The sequence below is a fragment of the Eschrichtius robustus genome, chromosome 4, assembly GCF_028021215.1.
Source record: "Eschrichtius robustus isolate mEscRob2 chromosome 4, mEscRob2.pri, whole genome shotgun sequence".
NCBI lineage: Eukaryota > Metazoa > Chordata > Mammalia > Artiodactyla > Eschrichtiidae > Eschrichtius > Eschrichtius robustus.
The window spans coordinates 148,126,272-148,146,355 of record NC_090827.1 but is presented as its reverse complement, the minus strand read 5'-3'; the positions used below and the strand labels follow the sequence as shown (position 1 = coordinate 148,146,355).

General features: G+C 39.5%; 1 protein-coding gene across 6 annotated transcripts in view; it reads right to left on the bottom strand.

Moving 5' to 3' along the window:
- KIAA0232 (KIAA0232 ortholog) overlaps positions 1–20,084 on the bottom strand; it is an 88,916-nt gene that overhangs the window by 55,150 nt on the left and 13,682 nt on the right. For all 6 annotated transcript variants that reach the window (XR_011073969.1, XM_068543470.1, XM_068543474.1 and 3 more), the window contains exon 2: positions 17–515. Coding sequence is in view for 5 of the 6 variants with exons in the window: in XM_068543470.1 (XP_068399571.1) it covers positions 17–247 (231 nt within the window). In the remaining variant the exon portion in view is untranslated. The remainder of the gene's footprint in view (positions 1–16; positions 516–20,084) is intronic.

The following is a 20,084-nucleotide window of genomic DNA, read 5'->3' as shown; positions in this document are numbered from 1 at the left end:
TACAACATGTAAATACCTGTTCCTGCAGGTCGTAGTCATAGCTGTCATGCAGCAGAAGACTGAGGACGTATCGAGTATAAATCATGGCATCAATGCCACATTTCTCTAGCTCTTGTCCCAGCCAGGTCTGCACTGGACCCAAAGCATGAAGCAGAGACATTTCAGAGACAGATACAGGGCCTGGATAAGAGCTTGAGGAGCTTTCAGATGGTAAACCATCCACAACAACTGTACAGATAGGGCGCATGAATTTAGGTTGCTGACATCCTTAAAATGCGGAGCATTTTCTGCAGTGATGTTCTGTTGGTATCTGGAGGGGATTTTCACTCCAGTAAAAAGGAGAGATGCTTGACATCTAGGGTAAGCATTTATTTTTGCTGGCAGTCAGCCATCTAGAACTGAATTTCCCTCTTCAGGCATGACCAGTGAATCAACATCCTAATAGCAACATACATGTAGATGTGATTTTCTACTTTAATTTCACATTGAGGCCAAATGTAAGTCTCCAGCAGAACCTACAAAAATAAGAGAGAAAAAAGGTATGTGTTATGTATAGATATAAATTACATTACTGATCTTTTGAAAAAAATCCAAATGAACCATTCCTCTTTATTAAAATACCTTCGGTATCTTGGAACATTATTTTTTTTTTTTTACTGTAATCGTTGACATTTTAAACTAAGTGACATTTTAAACTTTTAAAAGCTTCATATCATTTAAAAGTAAGGAAAACTCAGAAATTTGTATTTTTGTACTCATGCTCAATTATACTCATGTTTATTTTGCTATGTCTCAAGAGACTGGACTTGTAAAATTTTGCTATGCTGAAAGAACTTATCTCGTAACAAATCACTAGCTCATTTTAAAGTAAAACAGAAACAAGCAGTTGAACGGTAATTTCATTGAAACACTGGTAAAAAAAATTAGTCCCATAAATTTAAGTTTCACATAGGTAATCAATTTTTGTATGGCTAAAAACTTTGGACTGCTCATCACTTATTTCATAAAAATTAAGATGAAACACACATTTGTCTTATAGCCCTGCCAGGCTATACTGTTATATCTATTTTAACTTTTCTTCTTATATACCTAGGTTGACTTTCTGATTACTTGTGATAGACGCCACTCTTTTCCACTAAATTAACATACTTTCAATACGTCATACTAATCTAACAATGGCTTTATTAAGTCATAATATTCTTTATGCTAGAGTTCTGATTAATTTATGCCACTAGAAAATGAAAACTAACATAGTGATAGGTAAATCTCATTGGATCAGCTTTTGCATGAATTTTAGCAGATAATAAGAGGGTTACAAAAATGACTTTTTAAAAAGTATTAATAATTATTTTTAGTAAGAGCATCAAGTCAGAAAGACAGACACTCTTCACCAAAGATTTAATGCTCAGTTTCTTGCACTTCATCTAGAACTACACACTAAATGTTACAAACATTAAATATAAAGAAAAGATGTTTAAATCCACCACAGGATGAAGTTACTAGATTAATGTATCGCTAATATGTATTCTGCTACTTTCTAAGATCTTCTCTATAATTCTTTTCTGAATTATAAAAACTAGATAAATTAAAGCAAAGATTTTCTATAATGTTTACTTGCTGAAATTTTCCAGCTGACTCTCAAAATTAAAACATTTTCCATAAATTGTTTAATACGTGTGGATCTCAGGATGCCAGACAGATCATCAATTAAACAATACATTCATTTCTGGGGACATCACCTGAAGCAAGTGGATAGCCAGTACTCATTCAATGAAGGTTGCACCAAGACAATGAGGAGACATGAAGCGGTGGCTGAAGGAAGTAGGTCAGAGAATCTAAGGCAGCTGGAGATCACAGGAAAAGTACTGAGAGGAGAGAGCTGTGCAGAGGAAAACACCAGATATCTGCAAAGGGTTGCTCCTAAGCCTTCAACAGAGTGTTAATCGGGGCATGCATGTGAGGACCCAGCCACGGCACAGGAAAGGGTCATCATAAAGGCAAGGAGGAAACAGTCCCTAAGGCTCAGCGTGGCTGGGGATGGTGCCTGTTTCCTACCAGCCAGACTGGAAAACCTCATAATTCAGGGCACACTAGGTAGAGTGCTCAGAAGGGTCTCGACTTAGTAATGGGGAATAATTAGCCCTACACTAAACACTGTTCTGGACCTGCCTAACTAATCTTAAAAGACCCAAAAGACCAAACTGTTTCCAACTATTTTCACTGTGGCCCCAGAACAAAGCTCAAGGGATACAAAATATCCACCACCCAAGAAGATAAAATTTACAATGTTTGGCATCCAATCAAAAATTAGCATGCATGTGAGAATTCCCCAGTGGTCCAATGGTTAGGACTCCGATCTCAATGTCGAGGGCCTGGGTTCAATCCCTGGTAGGGGAACTAAGATGCCACAAGACCCACGGTGCAGCCTAAATAAATAAATAAATAAATAAACAATTAGCAGGCATGCAAAGAAATGGGACACAAAGGGAATGCAAATGAGGAGAAAAATTAACTGAAACCAATCCAGAATCAACACAAAAGTTAGAATTAGCAGAAAAAGCCTTTAAAACAGTTATTATGACTATATTCCATATGTTTGAAAAGACATAAAATTCAAATATCTAAAGATGAAAACTACAACGTCTGAGATTAAAAATATAGGACGGGACTAATGGCAGATCAGACATTTGAGAAGAAAAGATTACTGAATCTTAAACCACACACATACACAAAACTATACAAAATGAAATATGGAGAGAAAGAGAAGTTCAAAAAATTAACAGCGCTTCAGTGAGCTGGGTGATAACTTTAAAAAATCTAACATACATGTATTTGGAAGAGAGAGAGAAGGACAGAAAAAAATATTTGAATAATGGCCAAAATTTTTCCAAAACTAATGAAAACCAAAACACACATATCCAAGAAGTTCAATGAACTCTAAGCACAAGAAACATGTAGAAATCAACACATAATAAAACTATTCAAACCAGTAATAAAGTCACCAGAGAAAAAAAGAAACATTAGGTAGAACAAAGATATGGATGACATCAGATTTCTTGATGGAAACTATGCAAATGAGAAGATAATGGGGCAAAAACACTTTAAAGTATTGAAAGAAAAAAAAACTGTCAACTGAGAATCCTGTACTCATCAAAAGTATATTTCAAAACAAAGGTGAAACAAACACTTTTTCAGACATGGAAAAGCTGAAAGAATTCATCACCAGCAATCCTGCCCTAAATGAAATGTCAAAGGAAGTCCTTTAGGCAGAAGGAAAATGATAGGACAAAATGTCCTACCCACACAAAGGAACAAAGAGCACCAGAAACATTAACTAAAATTTTCTTGTTATTTAAGTATCTTTAAAAGATAACTGAGGGACTTCCCTGGCAGTCCAGTGGTTAGGACTCCGCACTTCCAATGCAGGGGACGTGGGTTCTATCCCTGGTCAGGGAACTAAAATCCTACATGCCTTGCTGCATGGCCAAAGATTTAAAAAAAAAAAAAAAAAAAAAAGAAAGAAAGAACATAGATAACTGATTGTTGAAACAAAAACAACAACGTATTGTGAGGTTTATAACATATGTATAAATAAAATGTATGACAACAACAGCATAAAGACCAGGAGTGGGAAACTGGAACACTATTATAAGGTTCTTATACATCACATGAAATGGTATGATAACTCTTGAAGACTGTGATAAGATAGCTGTTAATAATCATAATAAATTTAAATGGCTTAAACAACCAATTAAAAGGCAGAGATGGGTCTTAAAACAACAAGTCCCAATTACAATATAGTAAAAATTCTACAATAAATGTAAACTCACAAATAGGTTAAAAGTAAAAGGATGGGACTTCCCTTGTGGTCCAGCGGTTAGGAATCCGCCTGCCAGTGCAGGGGACACGGGTTTGAGCCCTGGTCCGGGAAGATCCCACACGCTGCGGAGCAGCTAAGCCCGTGACCCACAACTGCTGAGCCCGCATGCCACAGCTATTGAAGCCCGAGTGCCTAGAGCCCGTGCTCTGCAACAAGAGAAGCCACCCCGATGAGAAGCCCACGCATCACAGCGAAGAGTAGCCCCCGTTCTCCACAACTAGAGAAAGCCCGCACGCAGTAAGAAAGACCCAATGCAGCCAAAATTTTTTTAAAAAAGTTAAAAAGAACATATTTCTACATAACGAATAGGGCAAAGAAGAAATCAAAGGAGAAATTAGAAAGTATTTTGAATTGAATGAAAATAAAAACACAACGTATCAATATTTTTAGGTTGTCACTAAAGCAGTATTTAGGGGAAAATTTACAGCACAAAGAGAGCCTATATTAGAAAAGGTCTCAAATCAGTGACCTCAGTTTTCATCTTAAGAAACTAGAAAAAGAAAAGCAAATGAAACCTAAGCTAAGCAGAAGAGGGAAATAAAAGATAAGAGCAGAAATCAATGAAATAGAAAATGGAAAAACAATGAAACCAAAAGCTGGTTCTTTTAGACAACAAGATGGACCTCTAGTCAGACTGTTCAGGAAAGAGAGAAGACAAATTACCAATATCAAGAATGAAAGAGGTGAGATCACTACAGATTCTACAGATATAAAAAAGACAATAAGGGGATATTAGAAAAACTTACACCAATAAAATAAACTTAGATGAAATGGACAAATTCCTTGAAAACACAAACTACCAAAGTTCACTCAAGAATAAATAGAATTAATAGCCCTGTTCCTATAAAAGGAATTGGGTTTACAGTTTAAAACGTTCCCACAGGGGCTTCCCTGGTGGTGCCATGGTTGGGAATCTGCCTGCCAATGCAGGGGGCACGGGTTAGAGCCCTGGTCTGGGAAGATTCCACATGCCGCAGAGCGACTAGGCCCACGTGCCGCAACTACTGAGCCTGCACTCTAGAGCCCGCGAGCCACAACTACTGAAGCCTGCGTGCTGCAACTACTGAAGCCCGTGCGCCTGGAGCCTGTTCTCTGCAACAAGTGAAGCCACCGCAGTGAGAGGCCCGTGCACCGCAGCAAGGGGTGGCCCCCACTCGCCGCAGCTAGAGAAAACCTGCATGCAGCAAACGAAGACCCAACGCAGCCAAAATAAATAAATAAACAAACAAACAAAAACTTTCCCACGAAGAAATTTCCAGGCCCAGTTGGCTTAAAGGTGAATTCTACCGGATATTTAAGGAAAGTATAATGCCAATTCTATACAAACTCTTCTCAAAAATTGAAGAGGAGGGAATATTTCCCAAATCATGTTAAGAGGCCAGCATTATCCTAACATAAAAACCAGACTAAGATATTATAAGAAAACTACAGACCAATATGGCTCACGAACACAGATGCAAAAAATCTAAACAAAATTTTAGGGAATTGAATCAACAATATACATCAGATCCAGAGAGTACAGAGGTATCAGAAGAATGTCATTAATGAAATGTATATAATTGTCTTTGCCAGAGAACTTCTAAAAATTAGTTTCGCTGTGAACAACTTAGTATAAGGTTTTTTTCCATTATTTAAATGCATAAAGGCCTTAAAAATTCACATATGACAGACCTGGTTCACTGTTAAGACTGATAAAGAAAAACTGTTTCAGTTTACTATGTTTACTTTAAAACATGGTATCAACCCAACCATGGGATTCTCTCTGTTGTCATTAAGAGATTTAGACAAGTGAAAGGATTCAAGAAGTAGGTGAGATGCAAAAAAAAAAGCAAAACACATTGAATGCCCATGATCTCATCAAAGCCAGTTAAGACCTTCCCTTCCATCATAGCCCTAACAGAACTCCTGCTGTGACTAGTTCAATAGCTGATGCCATATAATTTTTAAATTGTCCATATGCCTAGAGTCATTAGTGACTATAGTTTGTTTTTACTCTCTACATAGAACAGACTCAAGAGGACTGAGGAAAAGAGAGGAAAGGCTGTTAAGTCTGGGAGTGTCAGCCTATGTAGTCACCTGGGCAGCACCTGTAAACTGGACACCAATAACAAGGGTCTGAGACAGAAGCACCCCAAGCTGGCTTCCTCCTGTACTGTGATGACAGGTCTAAATGTTCCTGGAGCTCAAGAGTGTCCATTCTCCTTACTGTGAACCTAAACTGTTAACAGATGGCCCAGGTATAAATATTGGGTCATAACTAAGCTTCCCCTCCCCTAAGCTGCAAGCCTTTGGTAGCAGAGGGAACATCTGACCAAATGAGAGACTCTATTTCTAGTTCTGAACTGAAAATTATCTGTTTAACTTACTTCAGGTGTGATCCACCGCGTGGCCAAAACAATGGACGGATCTCACAAGCACATGCAAAACCCACTTAACATCCACCTGGCAAGTTCAAGAACATGGCTGGCAAACACCCAAATGTCAAACTCTGTCTATTCACCTTCATACTCATTCCAAATGTGAAGTTTAGTCAGTATGAAGTTAAACTGCATTTTAGTTTAACTTCTCTAAAAGTTTTAAAGAAAAAGCACCACCATATACACTCAAAGGTTCTTCGTTTTGTTTCGTTTTTTTCAACTTTTCCTTCTACAAAGGTTTACGCTGAGAAAAAAGGACCTTCAAATTGTCTTGAGCATCTTTCTCCCACGTAAAATTAACGCAAATCATCCTGAAGACTGGGCTGTATAAATGATAATTTTAAAGGTCCAACAATAATACACTTACTTTAGAATTTCTCTTGTCTTTTTTACTTTAAATTTTAAACGGTTTCTATTAAGGATACCAAAAAATATATATAGCTGATTAATGCCCATGGAAGCATGCGTCTTCTGTAATTCAGGAAGGCAGGACGGAAGAGTGTAAAGTGCACCAGCCCAGTGGTCCATAACATGTAGGTTTTTGTAGTCAGTATCACTTCCACTACTGAATAGCTGCGTTTTCTGCCCATAACTCATCTGTAAAGGAGAATAATAAATACTTGCTCTCCCTGCCTCTCAACTTCTCACAAGGTTGTTTCAATGAGCAAGTGAGAAATGCATCCAAGTATTGATATCTGTGGCCTTTGTATCTCACAAAATGTCACACCAATGGAAGGTGGTGTTATTACAAACTACCCCCCTCAAATTGTTTATACTTGCTTACTCTAACAGGGTTCTTCACTAATATAATTATCTGAAGAACAGTAATTATGTAAAATACATTAGGCTTCTAGTACAAAAAATAATTTCCTCGCTATCCTTAAAAAAAAAAACAACTATGAAATCACCTTCATTTACAATAAAAATCTAGTTTTAGTCATACCAAAGCCTTTCCTCTTTTTAAGTAACAGTTTGGTCTCTACTACAAATTCCAGTGCGACGCTGCTAAGAACTCCAGGTGGTGAAGTGCAGAGGATGAACACAGAAATACCATGCCTGCTGTTTCCTGTCTTTTGGAATGTGCACATCTGCAGGGCAACCTCTGCATTTAAGCCACACTATCCCCAAACAGTACAGACTCAGAAGCTTAGCCCACACCGCTTTCCTTCTGTGGCCTAGTGTGCAATTGCTAGACATTTTAAGGACTCTAGAATTAAACATAGCCTTGCTGGTGAATGAAAATCACCCCCCAGAGACTTGGGGATGGATGAAAGCCTCCAAGCCTAGTATTAATGTGAGCCTGGAAGTGAAAGTGGAGGAGTGAGGGGGGGAACATCCGTCAAGCCCCGTCCACGCCCATGACACCCCTCCACACACACACACACCCCTCCACCCCCGCAAGAAACCCTGTGTCACACTCAGTCTCCAGGAGTGAGGGCCCTGGGGCCTGTGGTGCTTATGATCAGACCTGGAACTAGAATAACAAACTGAATTCTAAAACCGAAAGCATTTAATTCTTTATCTAGTCCGCATATTTTCAGAGTGATAATTAGTCACAAATGATTTGTCTATTAAGGAGAAAAAACAGATCTAGGCACTGAGGTTATTACGTAAGTACTTTTTCAACAATAGCCAGACAAACATAGTAATGCCACAATCTTCAAATGAGTAATTTAATAATGAAGTGGGATTTTTTGGGGGGGGTGGGGGCAGGGTGCTGAGGGGTGGTTTTTTTTTTTTTTAATAAATTTATTTATTTTGGGCTGCATTGGGCCTTCGTTGCTGTGCATGGGCTTTCTCTAGTTGCAGAGAGCAGGGGCTACTCTTTGTTGTGGTGCGCGGGCTTCCCAACACGGTGGCTTCCCTTGTTGTGCAGGAGGGGCTCCAGGCGTGCGGGCTTCAGTAGTTGTACCACGTGGGCTCAGTAGTTGTGGCTCGCAGGCTCTAGAGCGCAGGCTCAGTAGTTGTGGCACACGGGCTTAGCTGCTCCGTGGCATGTGGGATCCTCCCGGAACAGGGCTTGAACCCGTGTCCCCTGCATTGGCAGGCGGATTCTTAACCACTGCACCACCAGGGAAGCCCCTGAGGGGTGGTTTTGAAGCAGCTCATTGATCTTCCAAAATCTCATCCCCTATGTAACAATGTGCTAAGAAATGTAGTGCCATCTTTTTATACTCTTTGTAACACCACATACGTTACTGAAAATAATTCAAGTTACAGCTCCCATGAGTGCCTTTAAACAGCTGTAAGAGACATACACTCAATCTATAGCTCAGTTTCCTTAGTGCTCAAGTAGAGCAGACATGTGGCAGACATATTAAGGTACTTTCCTTCATTTTTGGTAATATAATGTACATAATTTTAGGTTTGCTCAAAGCTCATAAAAATAATTTCAAAAAGCATAATGTCTTTCTGACACGGTACATACAATATTATTTATGGATTGCTTTCTCAATTTACTTGTGTTACAGCACAACTGATCATAAAGAGCACCAGACAGTAAACAGTTGTAAATCTGGCTTCTTCAGGCAAAATGTACTGAATAAAATGTAGATCTTGTGAAGAAATACCTGTGCAGCTCTGTTCAAGCAATATATTCACTTGCTGAAGCATTCTTTTAGTCTCAGAGCACTTTTTCTTTCTGCTCATATATACTTTTATTATAAAAGGTTTTTAAAGTTGTTTTTTTTTTTTTAAGTATTTTTAAACTATGAAAACAGAAGGGCACCCATACACATTTCTCTACCCTAATACAATTCTCTGTTAGTATTCTGGTGTGATTATCAGTGTTTTTTCCTTTGCAAAGAACTTAAAATTTTTCATTATTTCAACATGTTAAAAACGAATATATACTTTTGTATCCTGCATTTTTCACCTAGCATTATATCATCCCAGTGATGTTCTAGGGTCTTACTACATTGTCAGACACAGTAGTCACTAGTCACATGTGGCTACTTAAATTTAAATTAAAAATCAGTTCCTCAGCCACAGCAGCCACATTTCAAGTGCTCAACAGCCACACATGGCTGGTGGCTTCTGTGCAAATATAAAGTACAGGACATTTCCATCATCACAGTTCTACTGGACAATGCTGGCAATGATTATGTTGGGCTAAACCAAGAACCGTTAGCTCCTTTCAAGAGTTCACACGTCCCTCCTCATGTGCCTATAGACTGTACGAGACACTCTTCCTTATACCCGGAAGGTAGGGTACCAACCCCAGCTATTTTGAGATAACACCGTGCCCAAGAGGAATCGTGCGAGGGAACTGGAAAAGATTTACCTTTATGTTTGAGAGGCCTCAAATGTCAACAAGTCAAATTTCGTTACGGTAGAACGCAATCATGGAAGGTTTAATGATGAAGCCAGACTATACAGAACGGCAAGAAGAGAGAAGCTTATCAACAGAGCAAAAAGAAAACTGAGAATAAACAGAATAGAGGGCCAACGGACAAAATTGGGAGGAAAGGTTATTTAGTCCAAAGAGGGTAGATGTGCTGCAGAAACAACTCCCAAATCGCCGCAGCTGAACACAAAGGTCTGCTATCCCGCTCATGCTACGCGGCCACCCCGGGCTGGCAGGGATACTCGGCACAGTCACTCGGCAGAATCACCCTGGGACACAGGATGACTACGGCTGCCAGTCTTGAACCCTGCTAGTCCAGGAATGAGAGAAAAAGAAGATCTGCACCCAAGTGTGTACCAGCGCTCTGAAAGCTTCCTCCTGGACGTGAGTCACTCACACCTCATCAGTCAAACCGAGTCTCATGGCCTCACCTCACTTACACAAGGTGGGGAGACGCACTCCTCTCACAGGCTGGGCAGGAGAGGGAAGAGCAGGAACAGGTGTGTCAGTGGCCCTAATGACTGCTTCAAGGGGCAAAAAATATGGGACTCTTCATAGGAAACAACCCTAAAGTCTAACATTGTTGAAACCAGCCGTCTGGTAAACTTAGATGGAATATTCAAAGGCACAGATCAACTAAAACACTGCACAAGAAAAATAATCCATACAAAAGAGACTAGACTAACACGCTCAGAAAGGTTTCGGAAGGCATGAACACCGCTGAGACATTAACACCTAAGTGGCAGTGGAGTCGGGTCCTGCCCCATCTCCTCTAAGAAGCCTTCTCTACGTAAGGCCAGGCCGCACCGCTCTCTCCCTGCGACACTGAGGGCTCTTGCTGTCCTCATCACCCTCGCCTTCCAATGACCTCCATTCACACGATTCTCCAACTGCCTCCCTGTGTGTGGGTCCCCTCAAATGAGGCTGAAAGGTCTTTCAGGGCCAAATTGTGACATACTCCAGGTACTATTTAGCAGAATGCTTAGGCCCTGGCAGGTGATCAAAACTGTGTCTAGCCAAATACTTTCCAAATCTAATGGGGGGAATGAACTCTGAAGGAGAAAGTTTGGGAAATAAAACAATATTCATAACACCAGCACAGGGCGGGGAGGGTTGGGGAGGGACTCAACTCTAGTCAAGTTCTAAACCCCCCGGAAGGGAGTAACCCTCTAACCCAGCGCTCTCACTCATTCTCTCACCACCCACACACCTACTGGAGGCTTACTGTGTACCAGGCAGTGTGCACGGTGTTAGTGACACACAGACGGCGACCCTCGGGGTTTTTCCTTCGGTGTCACCACCCTGAATTAGTGGGCTTTGGTCTTCATCCTTAGGTAACCAATTTGGACTTCCCACTGAAACCCACTGCCCTCCCTTTGACCTGGTATGGTACTTCTGCAAATTATGCCTTCACTCTATTTTTAACTGGCCCTTTTTCACTACAAATTTCATCAAAAAATGGTTAAAATGCTCAGTATTCATCAAAGGCCTACATTACCTGCAACTATCTTTTCATAATTCTTCAATTTGGGTGTCCACAGGATTTTCACATAAAGAAAAGCCTTTGAAGGGGAAAGGTAAAGGGTATAAGATAGAAATAGAAAAAAGATCATAGAAAAGAAAATAGATGTCTGAAATAGTAAGACTCTGGCTTTTATATTCTACTACTCTCACAAATTTCCTAAATAATATTTGCCAAGCAAACCAGAGTGTGCACTCATACAGTGAGATAGTTATACACACAATCTTTGCCTGTTAGTTTCAGATCTCAGTGCATCAATTTGGAACACAAGGTATTGCTTTTCTCTTTAAGTAGGTGGCCTGGCTCCAGAGCCAATTTATGGCCAGAAGAGAAAATCCACAGAGAATCTATAACCTAACCTACAGCCCTATCACTGAAGACAGGACCAAGGGCTAAAAGCTGGTCATGTACACCTGTTTAGCCACGTAACTGGAAAACTATATGGAAATGGACAATCAGACCTACAGTCTCTTCCCCATCTAGAAGTGTGTCAAGTCCTAGGAAATGAATAAGGCTCCATTTTAAAATAACGTAATCAATAAATCTAGTGTGGGACATGAGTTCCTTCTGTGCAAATAGGAAGAATTGAATAACAGATTAAGAAATTCCATTTTCACTACAGGTTATCAGAAATGAACTGGTAAGTGTATATTCCCCAGTGACAAATAAAATGAATTTTTTTCATAAATGTGGGATTGTTCTTATAGATAAGACTACTACTTGATAGTAACAGGAACTAGCAGGTGTCTTAATAAATTGCAGGCATGTAACAGACCTGGGTCAATATCTATGTTTAAAAGATAAGGAAGAAAAAAGGAAGAACCAACTATATGAAGATAAAGTATAGGTGAAAGCACTCAGTTCTACATAAGAATCAGAAGTACTAAACAGACTTCCATTAAAGCAAAACAAATGAGATGTAGATCAAGCGTGTAATGAGAATGAATAAAAGGGAAGAGCTTTCCATCCAGCTTGGATGAATTCCCCTCTACTGACCGTGCTGTTGTCAAATGCTTACAGAAATCAAAGTTTAGATCAGCCTCTATGTTCTTATAGTTTTAACTGGGCTGAATATTAAGGAGATGAACTGCTTATGTAAAGTAACGTTGCTGTATTTCTAACTTTTACTTGACTGGCAGTTATTTGCTGATTCATACTCATCTGTTAATATTTCTGGTTTGAAAAGCTGAACTGCTTTTCAAAGGTTATAATTTCTTTGCAGGTTATCACAGTACAGTAACCAATGGGGTGTTTAGTTCAAGATCTATTAGATGTCAGAATTCTTTAGCAGGGCTACAAAACGATAGTTTTTATGCCTTCAAAAAAGTTCTATGGAGATTTTTAAAAATGCCCTTTTTCCCTAAAAGGGGAAGACTTCACGTCACGCAGTTTACAGGATTAAAAAACACGCATGAAGCCATTTGGGTCAAAAGGGAGGGGGAAACGTATACACTTACATCTGAAATAAAGAAACAGTGTAAAAGATTACAAACCAGCTACCAAACAAAATCCCAAAATCAAAACATAGTTCACTATTATGAAATTCTAGAAAGCTTTTAGAAAAATTGTCGGAAAAGTGATGGAACAACTAAATTTTAGAAACCTAAAAACTTCAATTAGGAGAAACTTAAATTGACCTTCACTCTAAGAAATGCAAATTTTCACAAGCCCAAAGCAAGTTTATTTGGAAACAAAAAATTAAAACAAGTAGATTTTTAGAATTGTTGAAAATGCAAAAAGCTCTAACATGATGAAACCCATTTCATCAAGGATGAAACATTTTATCAAGTAAAATACTAGATCATTGTGTACTAAAATAATTTTTCAAACTGATACTGTTGCTTGTCAAAATGTCTGTGCACAAAAATTTTACAGCTTTCAACTTCTCATCTCAAAACTACAAAGTGATCTATCTTCTGAGTTTCAATGAGTGGGGGAAAAAAATGGCCTGAAATTCTACAACTCACTGGTAAGACAATGGGTCAATTCTTTTTTGTAGTTACTATTAAAAGCCATAATCTAAGTAATACATATTGCAATTCTCTAAAACGAACTTAGGTAATAAGCAATTGGTGATGTTTTAGTATCTGTTAATAAGAGATATCTAATTCAGTATAAAAATTTTATATGGATTATCTGACTCATATCCAACTAGTTATAAATTTTAAAGAATCAGAATAAAATTCTCTTTGATTTTGCAAAAAGATATATATTTGAGAACTCAAAATATGTTCAAAGTACATATTTTCATTTTACATCCATTATTCATTCAATACATGCTTCAAAGATTAAATCAAGTTTTTAGATGTGACTTTTTTTTAGCTTTAAAAATGATCTTTTTTTTTTTTAACTTTTTATTTTATATTGGAGTATAGCCGATTAACAATGTTGTGATAGTTTCAGGTGCACAGCAAAGGGACTCAGCCACACATATACACGTATCCATTCTCCCCCAGACTTCCCTCCCCTCCAGGCTGCAGAGTTGAGCAGAGTTCCCCGTGCTCTACAGTAAGTCCTCGCTGGTTATCCATTTTAAATACAGCAGCGCGTACCTGTTGATCCCAAACTCCCTGACTATCCCTCCCCTATCCTCCCCCACCCCCAACCTTAAGTTCCTTCTGTAAGTCTGTGAGTCTGTTTTGTAAATAGGTCTACTTGTAACATTTCTTTTTAGATTCCCCATTATCGTACCGTATTTCTCCTTCTCTGTCTGACTTACTTCACTCAGTATGACAATCTCTAGGTCCATCCATGTTGCTGCAAATGGCATTATTTCACTCTTTTTAATGGCTGAGTAATATTTCATTGTGTTTATACACCACTAGATGTGACTCTTAACATAACAATATCATAGCCCCTAGGAAGCTATTTAAATGAACAGTGTCATCATTTAAAAGATAACCTGCTACAGTTTCCCCAAGGTGTACTCCAGGTGATATAAAAATGTATTACTTTTGTTATAGAACTTCTTCTTTTTGCATAAATTCGGGAAATACCAGAGCTGAAACAAAAGGTTTATTTTAGGACATCTTGAAACTTTTAATATGGTAATGTGCCTGTGGAACCTCCCTGAAGGAAACAAAGTAGACAGCATTTTCCACACTTGTTAAGGATCCTTTCTGTGTTCCTCAGAATACGCTTTGGTAAACATAATCTTCTAACCAGAAAGAATTAACATTTTCTCTAAGGCCCACATTATAAGCAAGACATAGATCACCTAGGGTCCTTACAGTCTCAATTTCCCAGGGTTGAAAAGTTAAACTGAAAATATAATTTTAGGAATTATAGATCATTAAGTACATCCTTCTCCTTTTCTTTAAATAATCTGCATAAATTGTACTGTTCTATACAGTAAAATCAATCAGTACTCCATTTTTTAATAGTATCAGAAACTTCCAGCATCTCCCTTTTCCCCTGGGCATGCCTCATCCTCATTTATTATCTTTGATTACATACACCTGGAGGCTCTTGACTCCTCAATGCGTTCTCTGCCGCACTGCAAGGGCAGGGTCCACTTTGACCTACCTACCTACAGGACATGCGCAGCAGGCAAGGGAGGCACCCGAATATTATGCGGGTGCCTACAGCCACTGAAATGGTCTTGGGTTGTTCCTATTTCACAGAACAACCAAGCTATTTTGTAGTGGATCAAGACAGACATCTGACAACAGGATGTTCATAGCAGAGCCACCACCAAGAGTGAATCCAACTGACCAGTGGATCTACAATGGAGGAAAGAGGATGGCGCTCAGAGGGCACACTCCTGGGGCTGGTGGAGACGCAAGCTAAACGTGAAATACCTGTATTTAACAAACTTTTGCTGGATGTCAGGCACAGTTGCTAAAAAATTTAGAAATGCAACCAAATTTAAGTGTACTTTGAGGCATTCCTGAATCGGAAACATGCTGAGAAGCCCTACTACACTTGGAGCCCAAGTGACTACTTATGTATGGAATTCTCCCTAGATCAATGAAATAGACATACTCTCCGAACCTAAAATGTAAGTACTTTAAAGACAGGTTAGGGCTTCCCTGGTGGCGCAGTGGTTAAGAATCCGCCTACCAATGCAGGGGACATGGGTTTGAGCCCTGGTTGGGGAAGATCCCACATGCTGCGGAGCAACTAAGCCCGTGCGCCACAACTACTGAGCCTGCGCACTATAGCCTGTGAGCTGCAACTACTGAAGCCCGTGCGCCTAGAGCCCATGCTCTGCAACAAGAGAAGCTGCGCACCGCAACAAAGAGTAGCCCCCCGTTGCCGCAACTAGAGAAAGCCGCGCACAACAACAAAGAACCAAAGCAGCCAACAGTAAATTAAAAAAAAAAAAAAAAAAAAAAGACAGGTTAACAATGCAACATTCCTGAAAAATATATTTAAAATACTGTACTCAGCAAAGTATGACACTCAACAAAGGTGATACATTTGAGATTGGAATTTTACACTAATTAAAACTCTTCCCCTCAAAAAACAGACTAAAATGACTATCTGTAGAGTCCAATACAGGTCAAAACTCTTTAAAACTTCACAGATATGTTCAAATCATAAGTATTACGTTATAAAGGTGAATGTAAAGGAAGGAAAAAATTAGCAGAAATATTACGCAGCATGTTTCAGAAAGGCATATAAACAAAGATGCAAGAAAAATAGTTAACTATCCAAACACTAAACAAAAACATCAACTTTCAAACAACTCATGTCAAATATGAAATTGATTATTCCTTTCTTATAGATTCTGGTCAAGTTTTCTGTCATGTGAACTAGCTGATTTGGGGGTTAGTAATGAGTATTCTACTCAGATGAATATAAAATTAAACAACTCTAATAAAAAGAAAGAGATTATCATCCTTTGAAATATTTAATAAATTAGAGTAATCTTATCCAAATGCATCTTTCAGGTGTTACCTAACTACCAGTAATTATAACTACTGGAGTGACTTTTACCTAGAGTTGTGTTATAGACCCTATGAACATTTATGTTTCAACTATTCGATGACAATGTTAAAGATCTGTGTAACTTATGCAAATATCACCACCTACAAATCAATTCTCCTACTTTGACCTCTCAGTCTAATATTTCCAACTACCCAGAGGATATTTCCATTTGAACGTAAGTTAGCTAGACCTCAATTTGTACAAGAATTGCACATACATGCAACTCATATTTTTTTTTAAGATTTTTTTTTTTATGTGGACCATTTTTTTTAAGTCTTTATTGAATGTGTTAAAATATCGCTTCTGTTTTATGTTTTGCTTTTTGGCCAGGAGGCATGTGGGATCTTAGCTCCCCGACCAGGGATCGAACCCGCATCCCCTGCACTGGAAGGCCAAGTCCTAACCACCGGACCGCCATGCACTCATGTTTAACTGTTATCCTTCCTTCAATGTTCTGTCATTCTTTCCCTGAGATAATCTCACATCTGTTAATTTCATTCTTCTGCACCTCCTACATCACCAACCTACTTCGCCTTGCTCTATACCTGAATCACCACTGTGTATCCTATTATGTTCCAGAAAAATCCCCTTTGTGTCCTTATGTCCTTGGGGGAGGGATGAAGAGGAAGCACAGCAGAGCCAACACCACCCAGGCCTCCTACAAAGCTAGCTAACTAGTGCTCTGGCATGATGGTTGCTCAGAATCATGAAACTCCGAGAAAGGGTTAACTGAAATAGAAGGATGCCTCCCCAGGGATCTGTGATCTTTACTAGAAGAGCAACTGAGGTTAGGAAGGGAGACAGTCACTATGACGGTGAATTTTAGGTGTCAACTTGACTGGGCCATGGGTGCCCAGATATTTGGTAAACGTGTTTCTGGGCTGTGTCTGTGAGGGTGTTTTCTAGGTGAGATTAGCATTTGAATCAGTAGAATAAGTAAAACAGCCCTCCCCAACGTGGGTGAGCCTCACCCAGTCCACTGAAGGCCGGAGTAGAACGGGAAGTCTGAGTAAGAAAGAATTCTCTTTCTCTCTGCCCGTCTTTGAACTGGAATACCGGTCTTCTCCCGCCTTCAGACTGAACTGGAGGTACCCCATCAGCTCTCCGGGGTCTGGACTTCTCCGGCTCCACAATCACATGAAACAGTTTCTTCTCTCCCCACCCTCCACCCCACCCCTATCCTGTTGGTTCTGCTTCTCTGGAGGACCCTGACTAACACAATCACTTAAGACAGAGTAGGCCTGTCTCTTTCATCTGTCTTCTAGAACGGAGCCTACTAGTGGTATTAACGTTTGCTTTTATTACAGGTAAAACATCTATGCACATAACGCTTTCCAGTTATAAAACACAAAAAGGTAGTAAGTACCACCCAGCCTAGAACACATTACCATTTATTTGTCCACCTCCCCACCCCGTCCCACCCCATCCCACTGCCTCCCCATCCAACAGTGGCTACTAACCTGTGTCATTTCTTTGATTGTTTTAAAAGAGAAAACTTGTCACAAATGCAGATTTGTTTAAACAATATATATTTCAGTTGTATTTATTCTTGAGCTCTGTAAAAATGGTATTACGATGTATATAATCTCCTGGGACTTCCTTTTTTTACTCAGCATTATGTTTCCAAAATTCACTCATGTTGTATGCAGAAGTTTATTCACTTTTACTATTTTATAATACTCCATTGTATAAATACCATATTTCATTCAATCTCCTGTCAATGAACATTTGAGTTGTTTCCAATTGCTATTATAAACACAACAGCTATGAACAGTCTGGTATACGGCTTTTGGTACACATTTTCCTGAGGATATATACCCAAAAGTGGGACTGTCAAGTTACAGGATATACAAATGCTGAACTTTGCAACATAAAGTAAAATTATTTCCCAAAGAGGTCATACCAGTACTGCACTCCAATCAGCAATGTATGTAAGTTATCCCTTAATCTACATCCTCTCTAATACATGGTACTCAGAGACATGAATTTTTGTCACTGTAGTGAATGTAAAAAAAGAAAAATACCTCATGGAGATTTAATTTGCATTTCCCTTATCATTAGTGACAAGCAGCTTTTCATATACTTATTGGCTATGATTCCTCTTATCTGAACTACTTGTGCACAGTTTTTACTCATTTTTCTGTTGAACTGTTCCTTTTTTGTGGCCTTCTAGAAGTTCTTCATATAATGGACACTAATCCCTCACCAGTTATATATGCCAGAAGTATTTTTCCCAGTGTGTGGCTCATCATTTCCTTTACGCTATCCTTTGATAAAAAATTCTAACTTTAATATGCTCAGTTTATCAACCTTCCCTTTTTTATGGCTGGCACTGTTCGTGCCTTAAAGACTTTGCTACTCAAAGAGTGGTGCATGCACCAGCTGCATCAGCATTCCCTGGGAGCTTGTTAGAGATGCAGACTCTGGGACTTCCCTGATGGCGCAGTGGACTGCGCTCCCAATGCAGGGGGCCCGGGTTCAATCCCTGGTCAGGGAACTAGATCCCACGTGCATGCCGCAACTAAGAGTTCACATGCCACGACTAAGGAGCCCACCTGCCACGACTAAGGAGCCCATCTGCCTCAACTAAGACCCGGTGCAACCAAATAAAGAAAGAAAAAGATTAAAAAAAAGAAATGCAGACTCCAAGACGTCACTCCAGATCCACTGCATCAGAATCTGCATTTTACCACGTCCCCCAGATAACACATATACTTTAAAGTTTAAAAACACTGTCTTCAGATATCCTTCCTTACCTCAAGATCGGAAAGATACTTGTCTGCATTTTCTTCTGAAGTATTCAAGTTTCTCTTCTCACATTTGTGGCAGACTGCAATACTATTGTTCCCAACTATCCTTTTCCTTCCCTTATCCATCCCTTTACCCAGCAGGTCTCTACTGTCACCACGGGACAGACCGGCAGTACCTCCCTGAAGCCTCAGTACATGCCCCTGCACCGCTCCCTGTGACTGGTCAGACATAACATACACCAGGTCCAAAAAGATGCTTTAAAAGTGATCATGGGATTCAGCCTGGCCTCTTCTGGTATCACAGAACAGCATGGGCCCCAGAATGAGAAGACACCTAATACAGAGCCACAGCAGCCAATTCACAGCAGCCAGTATGTGATGTGAACCAGGAAGAAATGTTTGATGTTTAAGTCACTGAGATTTGGGGTTTTGGTCATCAAAGTACAACCTTGTAAAATCTAATAGAATATTCAAGTCCTTAACCCATCCACAAGTTACCTATATCTAGAATTAGTGAAGTGAAATTGTGAAGAAGGCATCTAATTTCATTTTTTCTACAAGGAAAAGCAACTACCCAGCATCACTTACGGATCAGCCCTCCACCCCAATCTGCAGCACCGCTTCTCTCCCGGATCAAAGTTCCACATAATCACAGGTCTTGTGCTCAGTATACTCATCCCACGCCAACACCATGCTGTCTTCATCACTAGACCTTTCCATGAAGTTGCGAGATTTTTCTCCAGAGGTGTCTTCCCAATCTTGGCCCTTCGCTCTTTCTTATAATTTTAGAATCAGCCATCACATTCTATGAGAAACCCTACTGGGATTTTAATTGGAAATGCATTACATATACAGGTCAATCTGAGGAGAACTGACTGCTTTACAGTACTGAGCAAGGCCCATTTCTCCATTGAACTGGATCTCCTTTTATGTCCTTCAAATAAGTTTTAATTTTCAACACGCAGACCGTGGCTATTAGATTTATTCCCAGATACTAGGTTACAGATTCTCTTAGGTGTTCTACACAATCACTGTCTGCCTATGACGACAGCTTTGTGTTCCCAGCATTCCAATCCCATTAACGCTGTTCTCTCTGTGTGTGGGCTGGTGCTCAGGAGCACGATGAAGAGAAGAAGTATCAGTGGGGCATCCTTTGTCTTCTATGAGATTATACAGGAAATGTTTCCACACTTCCTCACTAAGACGGATGTCTCTCTAAGTTTTCTGTAGACATTCT